Here is a 22,174-nt window from a genome sequence, read left to right on the forward strand (position 1 = left end):
ACATTATACAACAAATAGTGTTACAACGAAGAATGCAAAAATAAAAATAAAAATCCAAATAATGTTAACTCCAACGCTCACATTAATGTTCATCAATAGGAATAGCAGTGGGTGATCAAGTAAAATACATTACCCAAGGATATCCAATCCAATAGTTAATCCGATTAGACAACCAATGAATTATCCATTAGAATTTGCTATTGATGAGGGATTACCAATAAGTAGGCAAATAAAATTTGGTAAAAGGATTTCAAAACTCAATACCTGATACCTAATTTTATATATATATATATATATATATATATATATAGTTTGATTCTTCTTCTGGATATTTGCTAAAATTGCTAATAGCCAAAGATATATTTTAATTAAAAGTCTCAAATGGAGATAATTATTAGTAAAAATGAAAGAATGTTGATTTAATCCTTTAAAATGTTGAATATTTATCATACAAGTTCTATGGCTCCATTTAAGTTTAAGACTCAACATTGCATGTTGATTTAACATGAAATATGTGTCAATTTAGTTGGATAAAAGTTAATTTCCTTTTCTTGAACAATTCAAATAAGGGAATAGAGAGTAGCAAATATATAATCCGACCCCGTGAGCAAGAGAGTTTGATAATGGAAATCAAAAGCGGTAAGGTTGATAGGATTTGGTAATAGACTTAGATGAGTAGATAGGGATTAATAAAAGACTTTTACCGGAGTATCCAACCCCGCTACCATTCCTATTCATGTAGCAAGTAACAATATACACATTGGGCAAAAAACCTCAACTGCCATTGAATTATTGCTCGTATCGACTTTTGATCATCAAACAATTTTTCGTATCAAATTGGCAATTAAACTAACTAATTAGCACAACCGTGGCCATTTCATGGATTTTGGCTCTTAGCCTACAAAATAATCAAAACGCCTAGGGGTAGTTTTATCCACAACTAAGTGTTAATTATATTGAATGAATTTTGAATTTGCTGAAAATACCACATGCACTAATCTTGAAGAAACTGCAAGAAATAGGATTAGATACATTTAGTACTGTTTATTTGGAAAGAGGAAGGGTGCAACTGTTGTCCCCAAAAAATTTTTTTAAAAAAAGCTATTTTGCTAGAACTTAATAGAGCAAGGGTATAGGATCGAGTTAGTGGTGGACAAAAATACCCTTGGGTGTTTTGATTATTTTGCAGATTAAGAGGCAAAATTCATAAAACGGCCATGGTTATATTGATTAGTTATTTCAATGGCCAATTTATGATGAAAATTTATTTTATGGTCAAAAGTCGATGCGAGCAATAGTTTAATGGCTACCGAGATTTTTTACTCTATATATATTTAGTACATAAAATAATAGGACGAACCACATGCTTTACTGCATAAAAAATCTCATTGTTGGACTAAATGAATTATTTCCATTGGAAAAATTATCAAATTACTTATGAGGAGATATTGAAATTGATTGAGAGTAAAAAACAAATTTTTCTTTACCTCGTGGGGACAAAAGCACAAATTATACGAGTGAAATCAAATTTTCTTGCAAACACTATACCTAAAATAGTAATTTCATTTGGCCAGTGCCACCTTTGGGTCGCAAATAGCTCCGCCCTTGACAGAAGAACTATAGCCGCTACGTAGAGATAGTAATCCAAAGTCAAGTGACTCTGTGTTTGATAAAACTAAATCTGAAAATTGAAATTTAAAATTTGAATTCATTACATTATTGAATGGCTAAGTATTATATCTAATAAAGTTGAATGTACATCACATTCAATGATAAATGAATAACTTATCACTCATTTTTGGGAGTAAGTTTTGTTTAGGAAATTCATTGCCACTTCATTAATTCAAATGTTTAATTTTTTTATTATCAAACACGTCTAAACATATTAAGATTTAAATTTATTAAATTTAAGTGTTGAATTTAATTATTAAACGGGATTTAAGTATAACAAGTCTTCACGACAACAAAACAAGCACGTGCCAGTTACATGCAACTAGCAAGCTTTATGTCTAAGAATGATTAAAATAATTTAAATTTTAGAATAAAGTAGAATTTTGTACATTTAAACTCATGTCTCGTGCTACGTAGAGATTCAAACATTTGAACTTAAGTAATATATAATTATCACTGGACAGCATGAATTTATAAAAAATTATTAAAGAATAAAATAATTAAATAATCTTAGAAAATGACACATGCCAGAGTATTGAAAAAATATCTTAACCAGTGAATACGTATATAGATAGATTTCCAATCTCTAAAATTTAAATTAAAAGAAATTATAGAGATATTCAAAGCAAAATAAGAATTACAACCGAAAACCCATAATTTCCTCAGACATGCTAAACATCTATTCCTTGTATTAGAGATCTGAATAGTCCTATCCTCATCACAATAGATTTATGCACATTAATCCAAACTCTAGTATTTGGGAAAGTGACCGAGAGAGCAAATTGCTTAGATTTAATTAGATAGTTTTTATTTTTAATTTAATTAGATAGTTTGCAGCGCTGTGGTTGTGATAAAGAATTTTTGTTAACACAGAGAAGAAGTAAATAGTGTATGATTGACACATTTTTTTTCCTCAGTTTTCTTCTTTTTTTGGTCAAATACGAAGGTGTTTTTCTTTTTCTGCCCTTAAATAGATATCATGTATTATAAAGAGGTTAAAAAAAATGTGAGAGGTCAAAAATGAGAGTTGGACCACTTTTAAATTTGTAAAGGACTGAAATAAATCATTTTAAATATTAGAGACTAAAAAAGTGAATAATCTCAAAATTTAAATATTATGGAGTGTATATCATGAATATGTTTCCGCTTTAGAGGGACTAAAATATTCTGGAGTGTGGTGTAGTTTTAGGTTTGTTTAGGATGGTCCAAGTTTCCAGTGTTTTCTGTCTTGTTAGACACGACAATTTGACTACGTGACGCATCAGAAGAATGTGTCAGTCACTATCGTTCATTTTCATATTGAAACCATCATGATATATTCTGGCAAAAACAATCTAATAATATGTGCCATAACATCAAATTCACCATATTATCGCCTACATCTTAAGGTACCATGGATAGAAATTGAACTAGGAGTTCAACTAGTAGGTTGTGTTTATTAAATTGCAGATTTCTAATTCTTAATACATGTTTAATTTATTATTAGGATAATAATATAAATTAAATCGTGTTGGATGATTTACAGCAATCTCGTGATGAAATCTTTTCATAGATCTCATTTGACTGACATAGGATTGAATGGTCTATAATTTGCACCCTAACACATTAATGATATACTACTAAATTGTGATGCCGCAAGCCACGTGCTACAATCCCCATAGTCTTCCTACCTAAGGGACCTTGTAGGTTCAACAAATAATAATGCAACGACCGGCATTACGCACATAATCAAAATCATACTCCCTTACTCCCGTGTATTTAGTGATGTTTAGGGATATGTGCTTTTTATATATGGTACACTGTTTAAAAAAGTTTTTCTTTTTATTTCATTTTTACCCTTTATCGTGTATTGGTCGAAGTAAAAAGTAGAAAACAATCTCATCATATTTGTATTTATGTATCATTAATGAAGGGTATAAGGGAAATTTCAGAATATAAAGTAGTTAGAAATGTCAAACATGACAAATATTTTGGAATAGTAAAAAAAGGAAAGTATGACATGGGACGGAAGGAGTACTTATTTTCTTCAATGGACACTTATTAACAAAGATTTCCGATGCTAGTTTTATAAAATATAAAATCAATTTGACAAAGTATTTAAATGAGGAAAAGCTATAAATAAAAATGCGTGTATTCACATAATAAATTAGGTACAATTCAAACATATAAATGAGTGATCACGAGAAAAATTCCGTTTTCAACATAATTTTCATTCTCTTAGGCGTGGAATCGAATTTTTTTGCATTGTTTCAATTCATCGATAATTTATCTTTTTTCTCTTTTTTTCTCTCTCTCTCTCTCTCTCTCTTTTTAATGTTTTAGTTTATTAACGATCTATGGAAATGAACTAGACGGGCTTTCTAATGTAGCATATCTTTCATGAAGTAGATCGAGAAGGTACCAACGGAAATGATAATTTGCGTGCTAAAGCAGAATTCGTAGCAAGCCTTTCCGTCATTATGCTTGATGGACACCGCTTTGTCGGTTGCAAAATCCACGTAAAGGCGTACACATGTGTGCTACTTGTTTCTCTAAAACATCTTTATCTTTTATACTACATAAATTGATTGATTGATTGATTCATTTAAGAGTGCACTTATAATTAATTAATTCTGCAATTGAGATTTATCCATCTGTTCTGTGAGTCTCCTACGCAACATCACAGACTTGATGTATTAAACAGTACAGTAGTGTGTTGATGACTTCCTTAAGTAAGTAAATAACTCACTAGGGTTTAAATTGTTTTTCATATTCAAAAAATCAGCAAATACAAGAGCATAGTTCAACCGACCGAATATATGAGACAGACAAAAGATCAGTCTTTAGCAACAAAAGACGACTGTATCTTGATATTCAGATTTAGTTTGAAGTGATTCGTTCTTAAAACTCGTTCAACATGGTTCTGGTATCTTGGTATATTTTCAATATCTCCAATTTGGATGGTTTTTTTTGGAATTTTTATGATAAAAATGTATTGTAACGATTTGATGGATGTAAATTAAAAAGATGATTAAAAAATATTAAAATTTTTGAATGAAAAATTGTAATCCAAATAAGGCCGTTGAAAGGCACTTAAACTCTCAATAATCTCAGTTGTTTGATCTTTTCTAATTTTTTTTTATTTTTTTACTTAGACGTGTTAAGGATTCATCAGATATTGTGATTCTTAGTTGATAAACGGATACTTGTTCTCATCATACTATAACCTTATACAACTTCAACTCTAATTTTGGTTTCTGAACACATTTTTTTAATTATACTTTTATATCTCCAAGCATTTTTTTCATCTAAAAATAAAAAAAAATTACTTTCGAATAATCTTCAATGGAAATGCATTCTAACTAAACTAGTGATACTGTGATAAGTTATGTATAAATTTCAGAGAGGTAGGACTATAAAAGCAGCATTTGGCATGATTTTTTAAAAAAACAAAAACTGAACTTATCATCAAAATTTTTTCTTGGGGAAGAAAGGAAAAACACAGAAAAAAAAGAGTAAATAAAAAGAGACAGTTGGAGAGGGCAGTTTCTTTCACTTCAATCGATTTCGGCAGTCCACTCGCTTATTCATTGGCTTCCACGTGGCGCCTCCGTTGGGCCCGCAAATCCTCTACCCAAAATAAATATTCAGTAGACAAATCGACGCATTTCATTGTTCGTACTGCATGATTTTCATCCCGCGCCGAGACCCACATTCTCTCTCTCTCTCTCTATCCTGGCTTTCTCGAAAAGTTTATTGGAAAAGAAAAATTAATTCGGATATTGTGCGTAAATTTGATTCTAGGGTTTCCATTTCTCCAATCATTCACGCATTTGTTGAAGTTCAAGCCAAGTCTCTCGTTCTTCTCCTGCACGGCTAAATTTCCTGTCCAATTCCGCTTACAGGTAATAGTTGTTTAAATCTTTGTATCTTTTTCTTCGTTTTAGTCGGCAACTTCATCACGATTTGAGCGTTTTTCATTTTTGGTAGCTTTTTCTACTGAATTTTTGGTTATGCCGTTTGCACTGCTTTTTTGAATTCTTTTAATTTATTTATCAGGTAATGTAAATTCTATGTATTAGAATCGAAAACTGCTTTTTGTGTAAAATGTTTTTTTTTGGTTCTACACAGTTATGTTAGAGTTTAAAGTAGAGTTGAGGAACTTTGCTTGAAATTTGCTCAGGAATGAATTTTTCTTTTCTGCATGAATGTAAAGCAGAAGCAGAACTTACTCTGTTTTGTGCGTTTTTATTAATGTGACGTTAATTATATAATTTATGCGTATTCTGAAACCGCCATTAGTTGTTATCGTGCAAAATTGTGATATTGGCATGTGAGTATGAATTTGAAGCACAATGCTTTCCTTTTTTTGCTTGGTAGTTATTCATTTAATTGAAATCATAAGTAGAATTGTCGTGTAAAATTGTGATGAGATTAGCACTTTTTCTCTTATTTGCAGTTTGGAGACGAGTGTCAGGAATTGCTTTGATGACCTTATTTGTGGCAATTTTGTTCTGTGGGAACATTTTGGAGCCTAAGAGATGGTATCCATTTTATTGAATCTGGGAAATGAGACACGTTTCTGTATTTGGTTTTATTGACTGAAGATGTACTTAGCTGCTCTATTGACTTCTGCTGGAATTAATATAGCAGTTTGCGTGGTGATTTTCTCACTGTATTCTATTCTAAGAAAACAACCGCGGTTTATGAATGTCTACTTTGGTCAAAAGCTCGCTCATGCAAAATCAAGACGCCAAGATCCATTTTGTTTTGAAAGGCTAGTTCCTTCCGCTAGTTGGATAGTGAAAGCCTGGGAAGCATCTGAAGATCAAATTTGTGCTGCTGGAGGATTAGATGCTCTAGTATTCATCCGGTTGATTGTTTTCAGGTGAGCACATGTTCCCACATAATTTGTTGTGTTTGAAGTTCATAAGATTACTTTATGGATGACATATGCTGAATTCTTGTCAGCATTTTTGTTTGATTGATTCATTCAAATCAGTATTTGCTTAAGCTACATTGAAAACGTGGATTCAGATTTGTCTTAAGTAATTTTATGAGCACGCTTCTTGTTTCAAATGTATCTATGAATGTGAAAAGTCCAAAGTTTGTTGATCAGTGTAAATGAACATGACTTGAAATAACACTGTACTCCTGATCTGATGGCAAAAGAACTTTCAGATCTCAAATAAATTTGATGGAAGACAAGGAATTAGCACTGCTTCATATATAATGATGAGGATTTGGACTTCAATGTTAAATTTATGCAACTTAACTACTTTTGTAATTTGCACATAGAATATTTGTTTCACTTGTTAACCGCACGTGTTCTTTGGGATGCCTGAGCCCTATATTGGAAAAGAACTTCTATACTTCATCTGTACAATTGTATTACTTGGAGATACTTACATCTTTTTTGCTAAGAATTTAGCTTCTTGCTGCATATTTGTGCTTTGATCCAATCATTCTCTTGATTTTATGAACATGGTTAACTGAAGGATTAGAGGTAAGTGGTAGACTGGAATAATGGATGTCCAGCTTTATGAAGGAGGACAAGTGATGAATGTGCCCCTTAACATTATATGCCTCAATTGGGCAGCACAGATTTACATGGTCACGAGTCAATAGTAAGTAGAGTTGGCCATATTTATCTCAGAATGATTGACATTTCAAATAAACTTTATGCGCTTCAGGCTTGGGCCATGAGAAAGTAGGATAATATGACTTTTTATGTAGTACATTGTCATGGTGATTTGAACTGAAGGCCGGTTTTTTGAATTTTGTGCACAATAAGTGGTCTTCTGATATTTTGTGGTTGGTTTTTTTTTTCTTTTTTTTTTGCTTAGATGTCATTGTTTAATACCTTGAAGCAATACTATTTGGTTCATAGACAGGGTGTGATGGGATCATTTATACCAAGATTAGCTTTTTTGAGATTATTTCATCTAAAGTAGTCATTTTATATTGAAAAATCGTGGATTATTCAGGGGATATCCCATGGGTAGCCCAATATTGTGTTTGCTAAGTATATGGTAGAAATGAATTCGATAAAACTAAAAGCATTCATAGCATTGCATTTGTTTATCCCATCAATTTGTCATCCAAGGATAAATAGTACCACCTTGCCCTGGGATTATTATATTATTACTTGGATTAAAGAGGATAACTTATCCATGTGTAAATTTCAACCCAACGAGGGAGGACTAGGGTTAGTAATCCTATCACGTGTCATCACTTGAACCAAATGGATGTTATTGCTGATGGTAATCTCATGTTGAGGATAAGATGTAAGATGCAACAATGAACCTGGATAAATTTAGTTTTTGGTGGACTTTCACTTCAATGCTTGAAATGGTAGGACAGAGTATTTCCTTCGTAGAATAGCCAATAACTAAGTCAAGTTAATGTTTTGGCAATTCATGAAACTGAATATATGCCAAACATACTTGTTTTTGCTGCAGTAAACTTTTGACTGTTTCTGGAGAATGCTGTTTACAATGTGATTTCTGAAACTGTTTCTGGAGAATGCTGTTTACAATGTGATTTCTGAAAGGTTAGGTCCGTCAATTGCCTATCTATGGTGACAAATGGGTTGTGAAAACTATAACATCTTTTAAGATTTTGGCTCTTCATTTAGGAACCATTATTCTACAATCATGCCTGAAAAAGTAGGTGATTATCTTCTTTTTATTAATTGTGTGTTTTTTTGCCTCTTTTTTTGTGTTTTAAATGTCCAAAAGCTAGTCAGCTATGGATGTTTAAATGGGTTGGGTCATTGCAGTCTAAGTTCTATGTGCGATGACGGCTAATTGGTATCACTGCCACATGTTTTTCTTTTGAATTAAAAAAATGAGGAATTAGCCTTTTTGCAGTTTTGTGCTTTTACAGTACAACCAATCTGTCACCGCAAGGCATTCATTGATGAAGGAAAAAAGTTCAATATACGTGATGAATCATTTTGATCATGATGTGTCGGGGAATGACAAGTATAATATCCCTGTTTTCTTAATTCCAGTTTATATTTGAAAAATTGTTAAATTTTAATAAAACTGTTTTGAATATCATAAAAAATATGGGATATTCTTCTATTCTCAGGGTAGAGATCAACTTCCTAGTGGTTTGTGATTTTAGACTTTGTCATTCTTCGCATGGAGAATTTGGTTTTGTTTTCTTGGATTATGTGCTTATATGTGCTTATTTATTTTCCAGTATCAGGATATTCTCCATAGCTGCTACCATATGCATCTCTCTTGTGCTTCCACTTAACTATTATGGACACGACATGGAGCACAAAGTCATTCCATCGGAGTCGCTTGAAGTCTTTTCCATTGCAAATGTTCAGAAAGGATCAAAAAGGTACAAAAGATACTTCAATTTTTATGCAATTAGGATTGCTTGCTCGTATTAATACAGATGCCAAGTTCATGATATTGCATTCCATAATGTTACCATTATTCATCAGTAGTTGACAGTGATCCAGAAAGCAGAAATGTTCATGCTTCGATACAGTCAATACTGATGCTTGATTATAGACGGAGTAATGCTCACTTTATTGTTATCCTTCTTCTCTTGATGATTCTTAGAGATTGATGGTCACTATTGGGGAAATTGCATATGTACCAACTTTAGCTCAAAACTTGTGTTCTTGCAGTTATATGAAATTGCCTACTTGATGCTGGAGCCTGCATCCAGAAGGCTTGCTTTTCGTCCATATTTTTTCTGAATAGGATTTTCTTCGCATTTGCTTGGCAGAAAGTTCTTTTGTAAAACTTTGGTCATATTAAGGGATTGCACTGGATAAGCAGCTTGTCTTAATTGGAATTTTGGACCTTGATTGAATATGACCTTTTCTTGATCCATGATACACTTAGTTTCCTGACTAATTTATCTATACGCAGAGAAAGAGATACACATAAATTTTTCATGCTTCAGAGTTATTCTCAATGGTGTTCCTGACTAATTTATCTATACGCAGAGAAAGAGATACACGTAACTTTTTCATGCTTCAGAGTTATTCTCAATGGTGTTCTTCACCCAATTATGATTTGTACTGTTTTTGTTTGCTTATGAAACTTTTGTTGCTTTTTATTTCGATACAGAGCTTCTGACTTCTAGTTTATATCCATTCACAGCACTTGGGCCCACTATGTTGTGCTATACATCACAATCATGTTTTTTGTGCTGTAATTTTATGTTTAAGAAATGTGTGTTGCATTTTATCCTAATGTGGAGTATCTGATTTCAAGTATATATCCATTTTCAGGCTTTGGGCCCCCTGTCTTGCACTATATGTCATTTCTTGCTGCACTTGTGCTCTTCTTTACCATGTAAGGCTGAACAACATAAGTAACTAGTTATTTGTGGGATTACTTAAAAGTTTGTTCAATTGTTTCCTTGAAATTCTAGCTTTTAATCAAAAGCTTCCATGTTTTACTTCCAGGAGTATAAAAGCATCACAAAGTTGAGGCTCTTACACATTACTGAAGCTCTTTCTAACCCGAGTCACTTCACAGTTCTTGTTCGTGGCATTCCGTCGTCTCAAACTGAATCATATAGTGAGACAGTGGCCAAATTTTTTAGCACATACTATGCCTCAAGTTATTTATCGCATAAAATGGTTTATCAATCTGGTACAGTTCAGAAACTGATGGTGAGATAAAAAGCTTCAGTATACTGAAAATTTGAATATTGTTTGTAGCTTTTGAAATACATACCGGGCTTTCATATCATTTGGTTGGTGCAAAAGGAATATGGAATGTTGATTAATAACTTAGCTGTTTTGGAGTCACCAAAATGTTTTATTTGCTCGTATGTATATATATACTGTAACTTCTGAACTAGATAATGCCAAAAATTCATAATGCAAATTGGCCTTCTATGGTTCTTCCAAACAGTTGATAACGAATTCCACAAGTGCACTTTTTTGTGTTACAAACTCTAGTCTCCCATCCTTATATTTCTTAGCATTTTAGAGGGTTTGATTTTGTACCTTTTGATATGTCCATGCAAGTTCTTTCCCTTACTGTTTTTGACCTTTAATTAGCAAGAGAGAAGTAGAATGTGCATTTAGAAACCACACAGTTGGAACACATTTTTCACGAATGTAAACTTCAGCACAAAGAAAATATTGGACCAAAAGTATAAATAAAACAAATGGATCAGTATAATATTGTTTTTTTTTTGGGGGGGGGGGGTGTGTGGAAGAAGCTGTTGTTGCAGGAAGACATATAAGTAGGATACCAACAAGAAAGAAAATGCTATTAAGATTTGGAAATTTGTTTCGTAATCCTACAATATTATATTTATATTGGCATTTTTAACATGCATTAGTGGTGCTGATGATGCAGGCTCGTGTCAGTCACTTACATCTGCACTTGTATTATTCTATACTTCTCTATTCAATGCTCAGTTTTGTTCTTTGCCCTTTTTACCTGCAGAGTGATGCAGGGAAGATGTACAAGATGCTCAAGACTTGTACCAGAGAACAACAATGTGGCCCAAATTTGATGAGATGTGGTCTTTGTGGAGGGACTACATCATCTTTTAAGATGCTTGCCATAGAGTCTCAAAATGACAAGGGGAGAAGTGACTCTGATGCAGCAGATTTGAGAAGAAAGGTCCAAAAATTGTACTTTAAACGGATATCCTTGGTGCTTTGCGCCTGTAGATATATGGTTAAGACAGAAATAGAAGGAAAGAAGACCTTTAGTTTTGAATAATCTTTCAGTGTGGTGATACCTCATTTCCATTTTTTTTACCCTTTCGCTTTCCTGAGTAGTTTCAAGACTCCTGGTAGAAAGTATACATTCATACATTTCTAACTTAGTTCAGTTTGAAACCTAACAGAAATATAGCTTGCAACTACCAAATCTTGAAAGATTTTGTTTTAACCATAGACAGAGATCAAGCGAACCTGCAACTGTGTGGGCTTGTCTATTTACAACGAGGAAGATAAGAAGAGTTTGTACATGTGGAACTAATTTCAGGCGGTCTGAAACCTGGCATAAACTTAGTTTGCATTAACCAAAATGTTTGAGAATTCTATCTTGAACAGTTTGGTTTTGAAGCATAGGTAGAGATTTCCTGGAAGATTCTTGCTTAATGTACTTTCTCTATGTTGATGAATAGAGAACAGAAATGATACATTGCATGATGTGCATCCAGCTTTGTTCTTTATGCCTGAAGGATTTGCTAGTCTACCTCTCTACTTTGAATAAGCCCCTGTTTATCTATTCCTAGAATCCATTTGGGGCTCCATAAAATAGAAGGAAACCGAGTTGTTTATCCTGTCTTCCCTGCTTAGGATTCTAGGGTTTAATGATGCTTCATTCATGTAGAATTTGGTCCTTGTCGTGGGCCTGGTCTTAAATCTACTGGGCTAAGAATTTAGCCTGGCCGGAAGTATTCCTCTTCCCTCTCAGTAGGACTTTGCTTTCATGTCAACCTCATTCTATGGTTTTTTTTTTTCTTATTGTGCTGCTTTCTACTATGTGTAGTATTTTGTAATTTATGCCATGACATGCTTTTTAGTCCTTGTTTTCTTGTTGAAACTTAACTACCAATAGTTTGGTTAGAACTACATCGTAGTCTGAAGTATCTCTATCTTTCCTGCAGGAATGTGGTGCTGCATTTGTTTTCTTCAGGACCCGCTATGCTGCCTTGGTTGCCGCACAATCTCTTCAATCACAAAATCCCATGAAATGGGTGACTGAGAGGGCTCCAGATCCAAAAGATGTCTATTGGACGAACCTTGGTCTGCCTTATAGAATCCTTTGGATTCGACGAATAGCTATTTTTGTGGTCTCCATTCTTTTTGTTGCATTTTTCCTCGTGCCTGTTACACTAACACAAAGCCTTGTGAACCTTGATAAGCTGCAGAATACATTTCCATTTCTGAAAGGAATTTTAAAGAGGTAGGATTTGGACTTGGATTTGGTTTTCGTATACTCAAGTTACCAGCTGTGCATGACCGTTGTTGAAATTCTTTTAGTACAGCTAGTAGACATATAATGTCTGTTTGTTGTTTGGAATCTGAAATTTGTGATAGGCTGTGTATGGCTGGAAGATATATGAAAATGAAAATGCAGGTTGACTGGAGATGATCAGTCAGTGGAAATATGGACGTGACATCATTGAACCAGCAATTTGTGCTTTTAGTGTTTATTTTTTGGCCTTTTACTTGGATATAGATAATGTTAGCTGTTATATTTCTCATTTAAATGTTAGAAGAAGGGTTTAATTTAAAGGATTCCTAGAACATATAACGGATGTGACTTCTTATCCTTCACTTGCTTTTGCAGGAAGTTTATGAGCCAGCTTGCTACTGGATATTTACCAAGTGTCATATTGATGTTATTTCTGTACATGGCTCCACCACTTATGCTTTTTTTCTCTACCATGGAGGGTGCTGTCTCTCGCAGTGGCAGGAAATTGAGTGCTTGCATCAAGCTTCTGTACTTCATGATATGGAATGTTTTCTTTGCAAACATTTTAACGGGAACCATTATTAAGAATTTGGTCGGCGAAGTTGCTCGGAGATTGCAAGATCCAAAAAATATTCCAAACGAGCTTGCCACTGCCATCCCAACAACGGTGATTTTCCATTGTTTCTCTGTTTCTTAAATTTTCTGGCCTTTGTAAAGGTCAAGTAATTTACCTTGGTCTTGGAAAATCATTATCTTATGCAATTAAAAGAGTAATTGATTTGTATATTTGTTTATGCACTTTTGGGCCTTGGAGATGAGTGCTTTTCTTAATGCTTCTCATGATGTAATTGAGATTGGTCTTGATGAAAGTATTTGCTTGCACAGATCGACTTCTCTTTCTAGAACTATTTAGTTTGTGGAAATTGAATTGATATAATAGCTTTTGTCATCTTTGTTCAGAAATTTAAATCAATCCTAAGAATATATATAATCACCTTAAAGAGATATCTATAGATTGTGATCATTGATAATCATCTTAACAATATGAGATTTGACATATTGCAGGCTACCTTTTTCATGACTTACATTTTGACATCCGGTTGGGCAAGTTTGTCATTTGAGATTCTACAACCATTGGCCCTGATATGCAACCTTTTCTACAGATATGCTCTCAGAAACAAAGACGAATCAACCTATGGGACCTGGACTTTTCCTTACCACACAGAAATTCCAAGAGTTATCCTTTTTGGAGTTATGGGCTTCACCTGTTCCATAATGGCACCTTTGATCTTACCATTTTTGCTAGTCTACTTCTTCCTTGCTTACCTTGTGTATCGCAATCAGGTTAGCTTTCCCTCTTAGTGGACTAAGGAGTAGGCTGTCTCCGGTTTTCACTTTGTGTGAATTTTCAGGTCTACACTCGTGTGTGAATGATTTATACGTGGAAGTTGTTTTCTCTATTTATTCTTTTGTTATCAGTTAGTAAATTGATACTTGTATAGATATTAATCTAAGATTTTTGTAGTGTGCATGCTTTCTGTCAATTTCTTTGCAGCTTCCAATGCAAGTTATTTAGCAGTTGTCATTACATGCTTGCCGCCTGCCCAACTATTGCACATAGAGCTGTTTTCTAATGTTTAATGCAAATTCAAGTTATCAAATCACTGATTTGGGTAATGTAGTAGGACTATGGTCACAAAAGAGTGTTGAAACTTAAGCTGTAATTCATTCTTTAGAATAACAGCCTTTTTTTAACCTGAAGTTCATTATGTTTCTGTAGAAGCAGCTAGTCAACGTTATTCTGAGCTACAAATTTTTGGTTTGTCAAAAAAATGTTCATGGATGGGCATGTTTAGCAGTATAATCAACTTCTCTGGTGAATCTGTATGTAGTTGGATGTGCGTTACAGATGGATATGTTTATTGAGCTTTGATATCAAGTACCAATGATTGTTTAGGTTTTATAAAATGCATTAATTCATGAATTTGTGTGATGGGCATAGAGCTACTCGTTTTAGCTCAATTGCTTTGTGATCTTTTTCGTTGTTGCCTTTACCATTTCATGCTTGCATTATGACCATCTAATTAGTAAAATGCTGTAATGATGTACCTCTCAGATTCTTAACGTGTATGTCACTAAATATCAAACTGGAGGACTCTATTGGCCAACTGTGCACAATGCTACAATATTCTCATTGGTGCTGACGCAAATAATAGCTTCCGGAGTCTTTGGAATTAAAAAATCCACTGTTGCATCCAGCTTCACCTTTCCGCTGATCATCCTTACACTACTGTTCAATGAATATTGCCGGCAAAGGTTCCTCCCGGTATTTAAGAGGAATGCTGCAAAGGTAACTTGTAGTGGTTGAAGTTCATTTTTAGAGATGCTCGTGTCCTATTAGTGTTGTGTCTGCTAATATGTGGTTAATCCAAAGGTTCTCATTGAGATGGATTGGCAAGATGAGCAGAGTGGAATAATGGAAGAGACTCATCAGAAACTGCAATCAGCATATTGTCAATTGACATTGACTACTCTTCACCAGGATGCAACCTTGCACGAGCATCCCGGCGAAACAGTTGCTAGCGGGTTGCAAGACCTAGAAAACTTAGATTCAGGTTTGGTTAGCTTAATTAGCACCATACCACAATCAAGTCATTTGAGTGGCTCTGGAAAGGTATTTATCGTTGTCCTGTTCGTCTTGCAGGAAAGACTCAGACATCTGGATTATGGGCTGGGCATTCCTCACCAGAAATCAAAGAGCTTCATGCGATGTAGATAGACGTATTTCTTGTGTGTACATTAGTTGTTTGTCATGTACAAAATGATGTTCATTGGAAGATCTATACAATGTAAGGCAAAAAATATAGGTGTTTCTGCTGTAAAGAGCAACATCAGGTACTCGAAGTTCTACTATACATTACAACCAAGAAACTAGCACCATTTCTCAATTAGCAAACTCGTCCTCGAGAAGATACCTCACTTCCTTGGGTTCTACTACTAGTTGTCACAAAGCTTATCAAGAAGCTACTATTGATAATAAATCCTACTTGTTAACTCCTATTATAACATCAAGTTCCAGCGTATCAGTCAAGCAGTTTGTTATAACTGAAACTCAATGAAAAATTATCAGTAGTTTTACAAGGCAAAGATCTACCACGCTCGATGGTTGGGTGCAAAAGCAGAACTGAGATGTAGATCATCCATATGTAGAGCCCGATATTTCCATTCAGAAGTGTAGACTTAGTGTATAAGAATTTAGGAATTGAACAACCATTTGATCAATCCGATCTAGTAATCTGCACCTCGGAAGAACAACCATCTTCCAAAGGAACATTGTTTGCATCATTTCCCTCAGGCTGCAATGAAGTTCTCCATTGCCATAGGATTTGCATCAACCCACCATTTGCAGCATGCAACAGAAATGACTGCGGCTCAACTGCGATACATATGGCAAAGATCCTAACTAGAACAAAGAAGCAACCTATAACCAAAAGCTGCCAATTCTTGCCCCTCTCCTGTCAAGCAGATAGTCAAATAATAAGCAGCATATCAAAACAGGCAGAGAAATGATAAAGTTATGAGTTGTGAATCCATTACCTGGGTGGACCGAATAAGCTCGTGAGATGTTTCGTTTAAAAAGTCAGCCACTACACAACCACAGAAAAGACCAAAGGGAATGACTAGCTCCTTGTTTTTAGAGATAGAGTATATGAAGTCAGACGCAGAACTTAAGATGATTAAAGCCGTAAGAGACCACTTCAATGCCAACTGCCCTAAAGCTAGCAGATGCTGCAGAGCAGCATTCTCTGCTTTTGCCCATGGAAAATTTTGGACCGAGGGAGGGATGAACTCAGATAGTTTCTTCATAGCATAATCAATGTGCACCTTGAACTTGGCAGGCTCATTGAACCATTCCATTCTGAACGATTTCACTGGATTACAAGCTGAAGTTCGGCAAATGGATACTTGTCTGACTAATGGGCCTTGAAGTTGACAGGGCAGGCTTTTAAACAACATAATCTGATTCAAAGAAGAAGATGCATTATGTAGTTCAGCTCATTCAAAAAAAATATTTGATTCAACACCTAAAGGATTCAAATACAAAGATCCTAATTGTAAATGAAAACCACTTGATACTACCAAAAGAACACATTAAAAGCACACATTCACTTGAAGGCTCTCTTACCTTTTTCATTATATAAATGTAGGAATTCCATCCCAAATGACATACAGATTGCATTATGTGAATACTTTCTCAATTCTGAGGTTGCATTTGGACAAGTCATTATCCTATTAAGGTATCAGAGTGGGAATGCAGGATCCACTAGTAGCTTTATCTTCTTAACAAATTTACAACTAGACTATTTTGGTCATTACTCACTTATAGTCAAAACATCTGAAGCAGATATCTACAGCATCATTGATGCTCAATTTTTGGCACAATAATTTTTTTTGGGGAGCAAAAGTCTTAAAGCTAAGAGAGTTTCAAAAGTATTGTGTGTCATGAAACATTCCCAGTTTAGTAGAAAACTACATCTATGCTAACTAGTTTCACCAAAACCAATATACAAGTACCATTACTAATTCTTACTTGGTTTAGACATACTACACAACCACGCACAAGGACACGCCAACACACATGTATACAATCTCCTTAAATTTCTTTTCTAACAGATGTAAAGCTAGACTCATTTACATAATGTTATTATTCTAACCAAAAGCATGTAAATTTATCCTTTTACTTGCGTTCCACAAAAATAGAGAAATTGATCTCAACTTTTCAATTGATTCCCATATCCTCGTCTCTCTCCCTCTCTCGACCATATCCCTCAACAACAGAACCCTCATTTCTCCCTCTATCATCTGAACAAATACGCTTCCCATTCCTCAAAAATCATCTTCTTCTCCCACGCTCCCAGATTTAATACCAAAATTCAACCAGAGCCTAAGTTCCTCCACCCAGTTCAATAACCACATGCTCAAAATATTTATTGTAGAAAGCATCCGTAGATACAATTCAATCATCAAACTAAGATCAAACCAAGACCAATGATCAAGAATACACTATTGGGCTGAATAGACGCTACAAACTAAAATGTTAAGATATACATATATATATATATATATATATATATATATATATATATATATATATATATGGCAGCGGCACTCTGACGCTGTTAACAATGAATAGGTGATAACAGCAGCTGATTTGTTATGGAGAATTAATAAATAAGAGAAGCCTCAAATTTTACAAGTGAAAATTAGTGTCTATGGACCTGTCTGGTGTTTTGTTTAAGAAGAAGTCAATATTAATATTGACTTTAAAGTCGATTTTCACATCTCCTTCTATATATTAAGAAATCAAATAAACTTTCAATATTTATTTAATCTCGAATTATACACAAAGTATTTTCATAAAGAACCCTGAAAAGCAACATAACATGAATTCAGCAAGCTATCCGAAGGTAGGAGCAAATTAAGGTGAACGAGAGTTCAATCTCAACATGACTAACAATAATAAACGTGTCAGAAAGAACTACAGAGCATGAAAATGGTCAAAAGCCTCACAGAAAACAGCAATGTCAATATTTTTTTTCACTCCACATTCTAAAGAACCACGCTTTCTCTTCACAAGAAAAGCATCACAAGCTACCAAGTATCAAGAAAAACATAGAAATTACATACCAGAACTCAAGATAAGAATGCAAGTCAGGAATTTATTCAATTTCCTCCAACACACACACACACACACAAAGTTGGACAGAAAACTGAAAGAACCCACGAAATATTTGAGCTTGTTTTCCGAAATTGAAAATTGTAGCATACAAAGAAATGCTCAACCAGTAGAACTTCAGCAGATAGTGCACCATTTCCAGCTGTTATAAAATACATGTCTTTTTGACTACCTAGTCTGTCTAGCCCGAAAAATTAAAAATGCTAAAAATAAGTAACTGAAAAAGAATAAAAACCAAAAGCACTCATAAGGGAACAAACTAGTTTTACCGGGCAACTTGACGGAGAGATTGCCGCCGTCGATAACGCCATTTTTGCTGCTATCTCCGCCGGTGTTGATCAGGATTCATTAGCGGCATCGTTCTCACACGGTATTGTGGAGTATTTGTCTATTGCAACTACCACATCTTGCCTTTTTTATGTGGGCCAGAAGTTGTTCCCTCATCTTTGACCCAAAAGGTGTTCTGTTTACATGATGAGATTGGTCGGGTCCATTTTTATCTTTACAGTTGTTGGCCTTGACCACTCTGTAATCTTCGACCCGACAAAAGTCTGGGCTTGGTACCTTACGAACAGGCCATTCTTAAAAGGCCCGGCTTTTGCTTTTTGCGGACCATGAACATTGGATTGGGGTTCATCTAAAATACGGCACCGGGCAAAATTTGTAGATGCTAGGTTACAAAATTGTGACCTGAAAGTCTATATTTTTTAGGGATAATTTCAGAAACCTCCCTCAGGTTTCTAACAATTTGAATCATCCCTGCTAAAGTTTGTAGAATTACATTAACCTCTCTAAATATTATTAAAGGGCTATATTATTAACCTTCATAAAATCACGACCAAGATTTTTATAGAAAATTAAAAACAAAAACAATATCTCCTACGCACTTTTTTTTTTAGTATACTAAACACCTCGTTATAAGATGCAAAAAAAAGAATAATTTTACATTGATCATCTAGTGATTTTTATCTACAACAAGCAACTTTCAAATCCCAACCATGTGCTCATCCTGTTAAATTTAACCAGCCTATTATGATTTCATTAAACCTCAAATCTGCACAATTGATTTTTATTCCCAATAATCCAATCGTCAAATCCCATCAATTTTTTTCTCTTAAATAGGGGTATTTTTTCTTTTTACAAAATATTAACCTATTTAATTTCTTTAAGAAATGAGATGGGAGTAACATAAGGTATTCATTAGATTATTTGTGTTTATATCATCAATTGTTACCTAGCCATATATTTTAACGTAGGTTTCTATAATTATTGAAATTAAGTGCAGAGACTTCAATTGTCAAAACCCTCAAGGGTGGTTTTTGAAATTAGCCCAAATTTTTAACACAAGAAAATATCTCAAACCCTAGTGCAATATAGCCCTATCCATTTCTTTCAAATCTGATGTGCAGTGTATAGGTCTGGATCTACTGCTTGGATTACTCTGTCTGACACCATACGGATAAGGGTTTTTATTAGGCTAGCTAGTTTGAATATACACAACATCTGAAAAGAAAATGATTTGATATTGGAATAAAAAGAATCTTTAAATCAGTCATCTAAGAAAGATTAATCTTTTTTATTTTTTCAAATTAAGGATAATGAAACGAAAAAGAAAACATCCGTGAGAATACTGGACAGAATTATCAACCAACAGCGCACTTTCAATTCCTAATTAAATAATCTGAGTCTAGCAATAGAATAGTAGTTTTCTCTAAATAGAATTCAGAATTTTCCCTAAAATTAAGTATTTTTAAGCTTAAAAAAGAAACAAATTGAGCTCTTACAATTTTGACTAGTACCGGCACTTATGCCACCACACGAGATCCTCAGTGCCACTTTTTCAGTAGCAATTCAGTGTCACTTCTATATTTATGCCAAATATTCTGTTTATTTAATTTGTCATGTGCTATTTATTTAAAATTCTTCTACCATCACGTGATAAGTGGGATTGGCACTGGATTTGACACCGAGTAGTGGCACAGAGGATTCCAATGCTTGCCACTACCCTTGCATGTTCCTCAAGCAAATCCTCCTTTACCTCATCGCTCTTGTTTTGTTTTGCTTGTATCATTACCCCTATTCATTATTTTAGCATAGCCCTTAAATTGCTTTATTAAAAAAAAAACACAATCTACAAGACAACAATGTATCATCTACATTGTTCAATACTATATGCTACTTGCTTTTGAGGGGATGAAAAGTTTATTAGCCAGACAGGCCGTCACGGAACTGTATTGGAAATGCATGATTGCATAAGCAGTGCTTTACACCTATAAACTATGGAAATCTCAGTACCCTTCGTTTGAAATTGAGTGAAGGCCATTGACGGATATCTTCTTCTCCTTGGAGAGAGAATATAGGCCAATTCTTTAATCCGTTTTAGGTCCTTTCACTGCATTTTTATTTGATGAACCACTTTATCAGGTCCAAGAATAGGACAAATCTCAAGGAATTTCTCATCTTAGTGAGTGTCATTATCATAAAATAAACTAAAATTCTACAAAGATACATTGCTTAGCATCCACTAATTTAAAACTAGAAAGGTGGTGGGCATAGTCGTCGTTTGCCTCTTGTCATTGCTAGGGTAACCCTGCTCATATACCTCTATCAAGAGCCTTAATTTGGTTTTTATTACCGTCACCAAGTTGCCAGAATGTGCCCATCAGTAACGTCAAATTTTGAAAATTTGGTCTTTTGTTTAAGGCTCTTTCTGTTCTGTTCCTTCTTACCAAGGGATATTCCTTGTCACTTTACGGAAATAAGTGTGTTTTGTTTGCATATATATAGTTAATTGTAAAGAACTTATTTTTCTGGTTACTTGCATAAGCAATGCTTTTTTCTTGGATGTTTATGGCAGCTTATCTGTATTCCTTGGGGTTTCTTGTCTGGAAAAATTCTATTTGCTCAGTATTTTAAGCAATAAAAACAAGGCACATGACTTTCTTGAAGATAGGAATGTACGGTGGAATTGCAGAATATGAACCTGCTGAATATGCTCAATATTCCTGGATTTATTGGAACGTGACACGGGGACACCTAGGACACATTCTAGGGCTTCCTCTAGCTTGATTCTTTCTTTGAAAATTTTTTTTTTTTTCCAAGAGACCGCTACTGAAGAAAGAGCCATAAAAACATTGGCAGCAAAATATCATAGCCTTTGCTACGAGGAATTGTGTCTCATTATGTATGGGGTCAGTGTTCATGGAAGCTAGAAGTGTAAATTACCTACCAGTTCTAAATTATGTCAACAAGTTTCTAACAAACCGTGACAATTGCTTACCAAACAAAGGTTAGTAGCAGCAGCAAAGGTCAGCGCAGGAAATACATATTTGGTCTAAAGTGTTACAACTGTAAGCAATTTTCTTGATTGTTTTGTCAGCCATACAAAGAATCCATGTAAAAGTTCGCTTTTAAGACCTCCTAAAGTTTAGATCAAGATGAATGCACAGGATATTTTCTAGAATTGATTATCATGAAGAATCTAATTGCCTTTTGAATGCGAAATGATCAATGTGAAATGAGCTACTGTGTGATGCCTTTATTTCATGCTTGGATCTCTTCTCAGTCTTTGTATGGCAAGAATGAAATAAAAGGAATAGGAGGTATTTTGAAGAGGAAAATGGGAGAGCTGAACTAGGAAAGAGATGCTGCTTTAAAACAAGTGCAACTTTATACAGATTCTAGAACGCATGCTAGTGTTGGGGATTAAGACCGAAAGCAATATTATGTGATCATGAAATCTAGCAATCGATTGAAATCCCTCACTCGCTAAAGGATCTAATACATGTTGAACTTTGAGTGAAAGGGGAATTAGATGATATATAGTTCTGTTCAAGATTGTGAAGAATTTTTTTTCCTTCTT

At 34.3% G+C, this 22,174-nt stretch overlaps 2 protein-coding genes across 3 annotated transcripts; one reads left to right on the forward strand and one right to left on the reverse strand.

Annotated features, from left to right (window-relative positions):
• The first annotated feature begins 5,321 nt into the window (after positions 1–5,321).
• LOC113713622 (CSC1-like protein RXW8) lies at positions 5,322–15,473 on the forward strand. 2 transcript variants are annotated; one of them, XM_072068293.1, is made up of 13 exons: positions 5,415–5,555; positions 6,110–6,194; positions 6,301–6,538; positions 8,860–9,006; positions 9,914–9,977; positions 10,091–10,300; positions 11,088–11,267; positions 12,265–12,563; positions 12,951–13,242; positions 13,641–13,919; positions 14,692–14,925; positions 15,010–15,190; positions 15,280–15,473. In XM_072068293.1, exons 3-13 carry the CDS (start codon positions 6,357–6,359, stop codon positions 15,348–15,350), a joined length of 2,139 nt encoding a protein of 712 aa, XP_071924394.1. In that variant the 5' UTR covers positions 5,415–5,555; positions 6,110–6,194; positions 6,301–6,356; the 3' UTR covers positions 15,351–15,473. The 2 variants fall into 2 exon arrangements, with proteins under 2 accessions (XP_027093184.2, XP_071924394.1); XM_027237383.2 differs by having other exon boundaries at positions 5,322–5,555; positions 6,110–6,538.
• Positions 15,474–15,767: 294 nt separating this feature from the next.
• Positions 15,768–18,865, reverse strand: LOC113713623 (uncharacterized). Its single transcript, XM_027237384.2, has 3 exons — positions 18,582–18,865; positions 16,173–16,595; positions 15,768–16,090 (listed from the first exon to the last, which is right to left on the reverse strand). The coding sequence occupies exons 1-3, from the start codon at positions 18,621–18,623 to the stop codon at positions 15,854–15,856; spliced, it is 702 nt and encodes a 233-aa protein (XP_027093185.1). The 5' UTR covers positions 18,624–18,865; the 3' UTR covers positions 15,768–15,853.
• Positions 18,866–22,174: the final 3,309 nt, after the last annotated feature.

This window comes from Coffea arabica, chromosome 10c, assembly GCF_036785885.1.
Source record: "Coffea arabica cultivar ET-39 chromosome 10c, Coffea Arabica ET-39 HiFi, whole genome shotgun sequence".
NCBI lineage: Eukaryota > Viridiplantae > Streptophyta > Magnoliopsida > Gentianales > Rubiaceae > Coffea > Coffea arabica.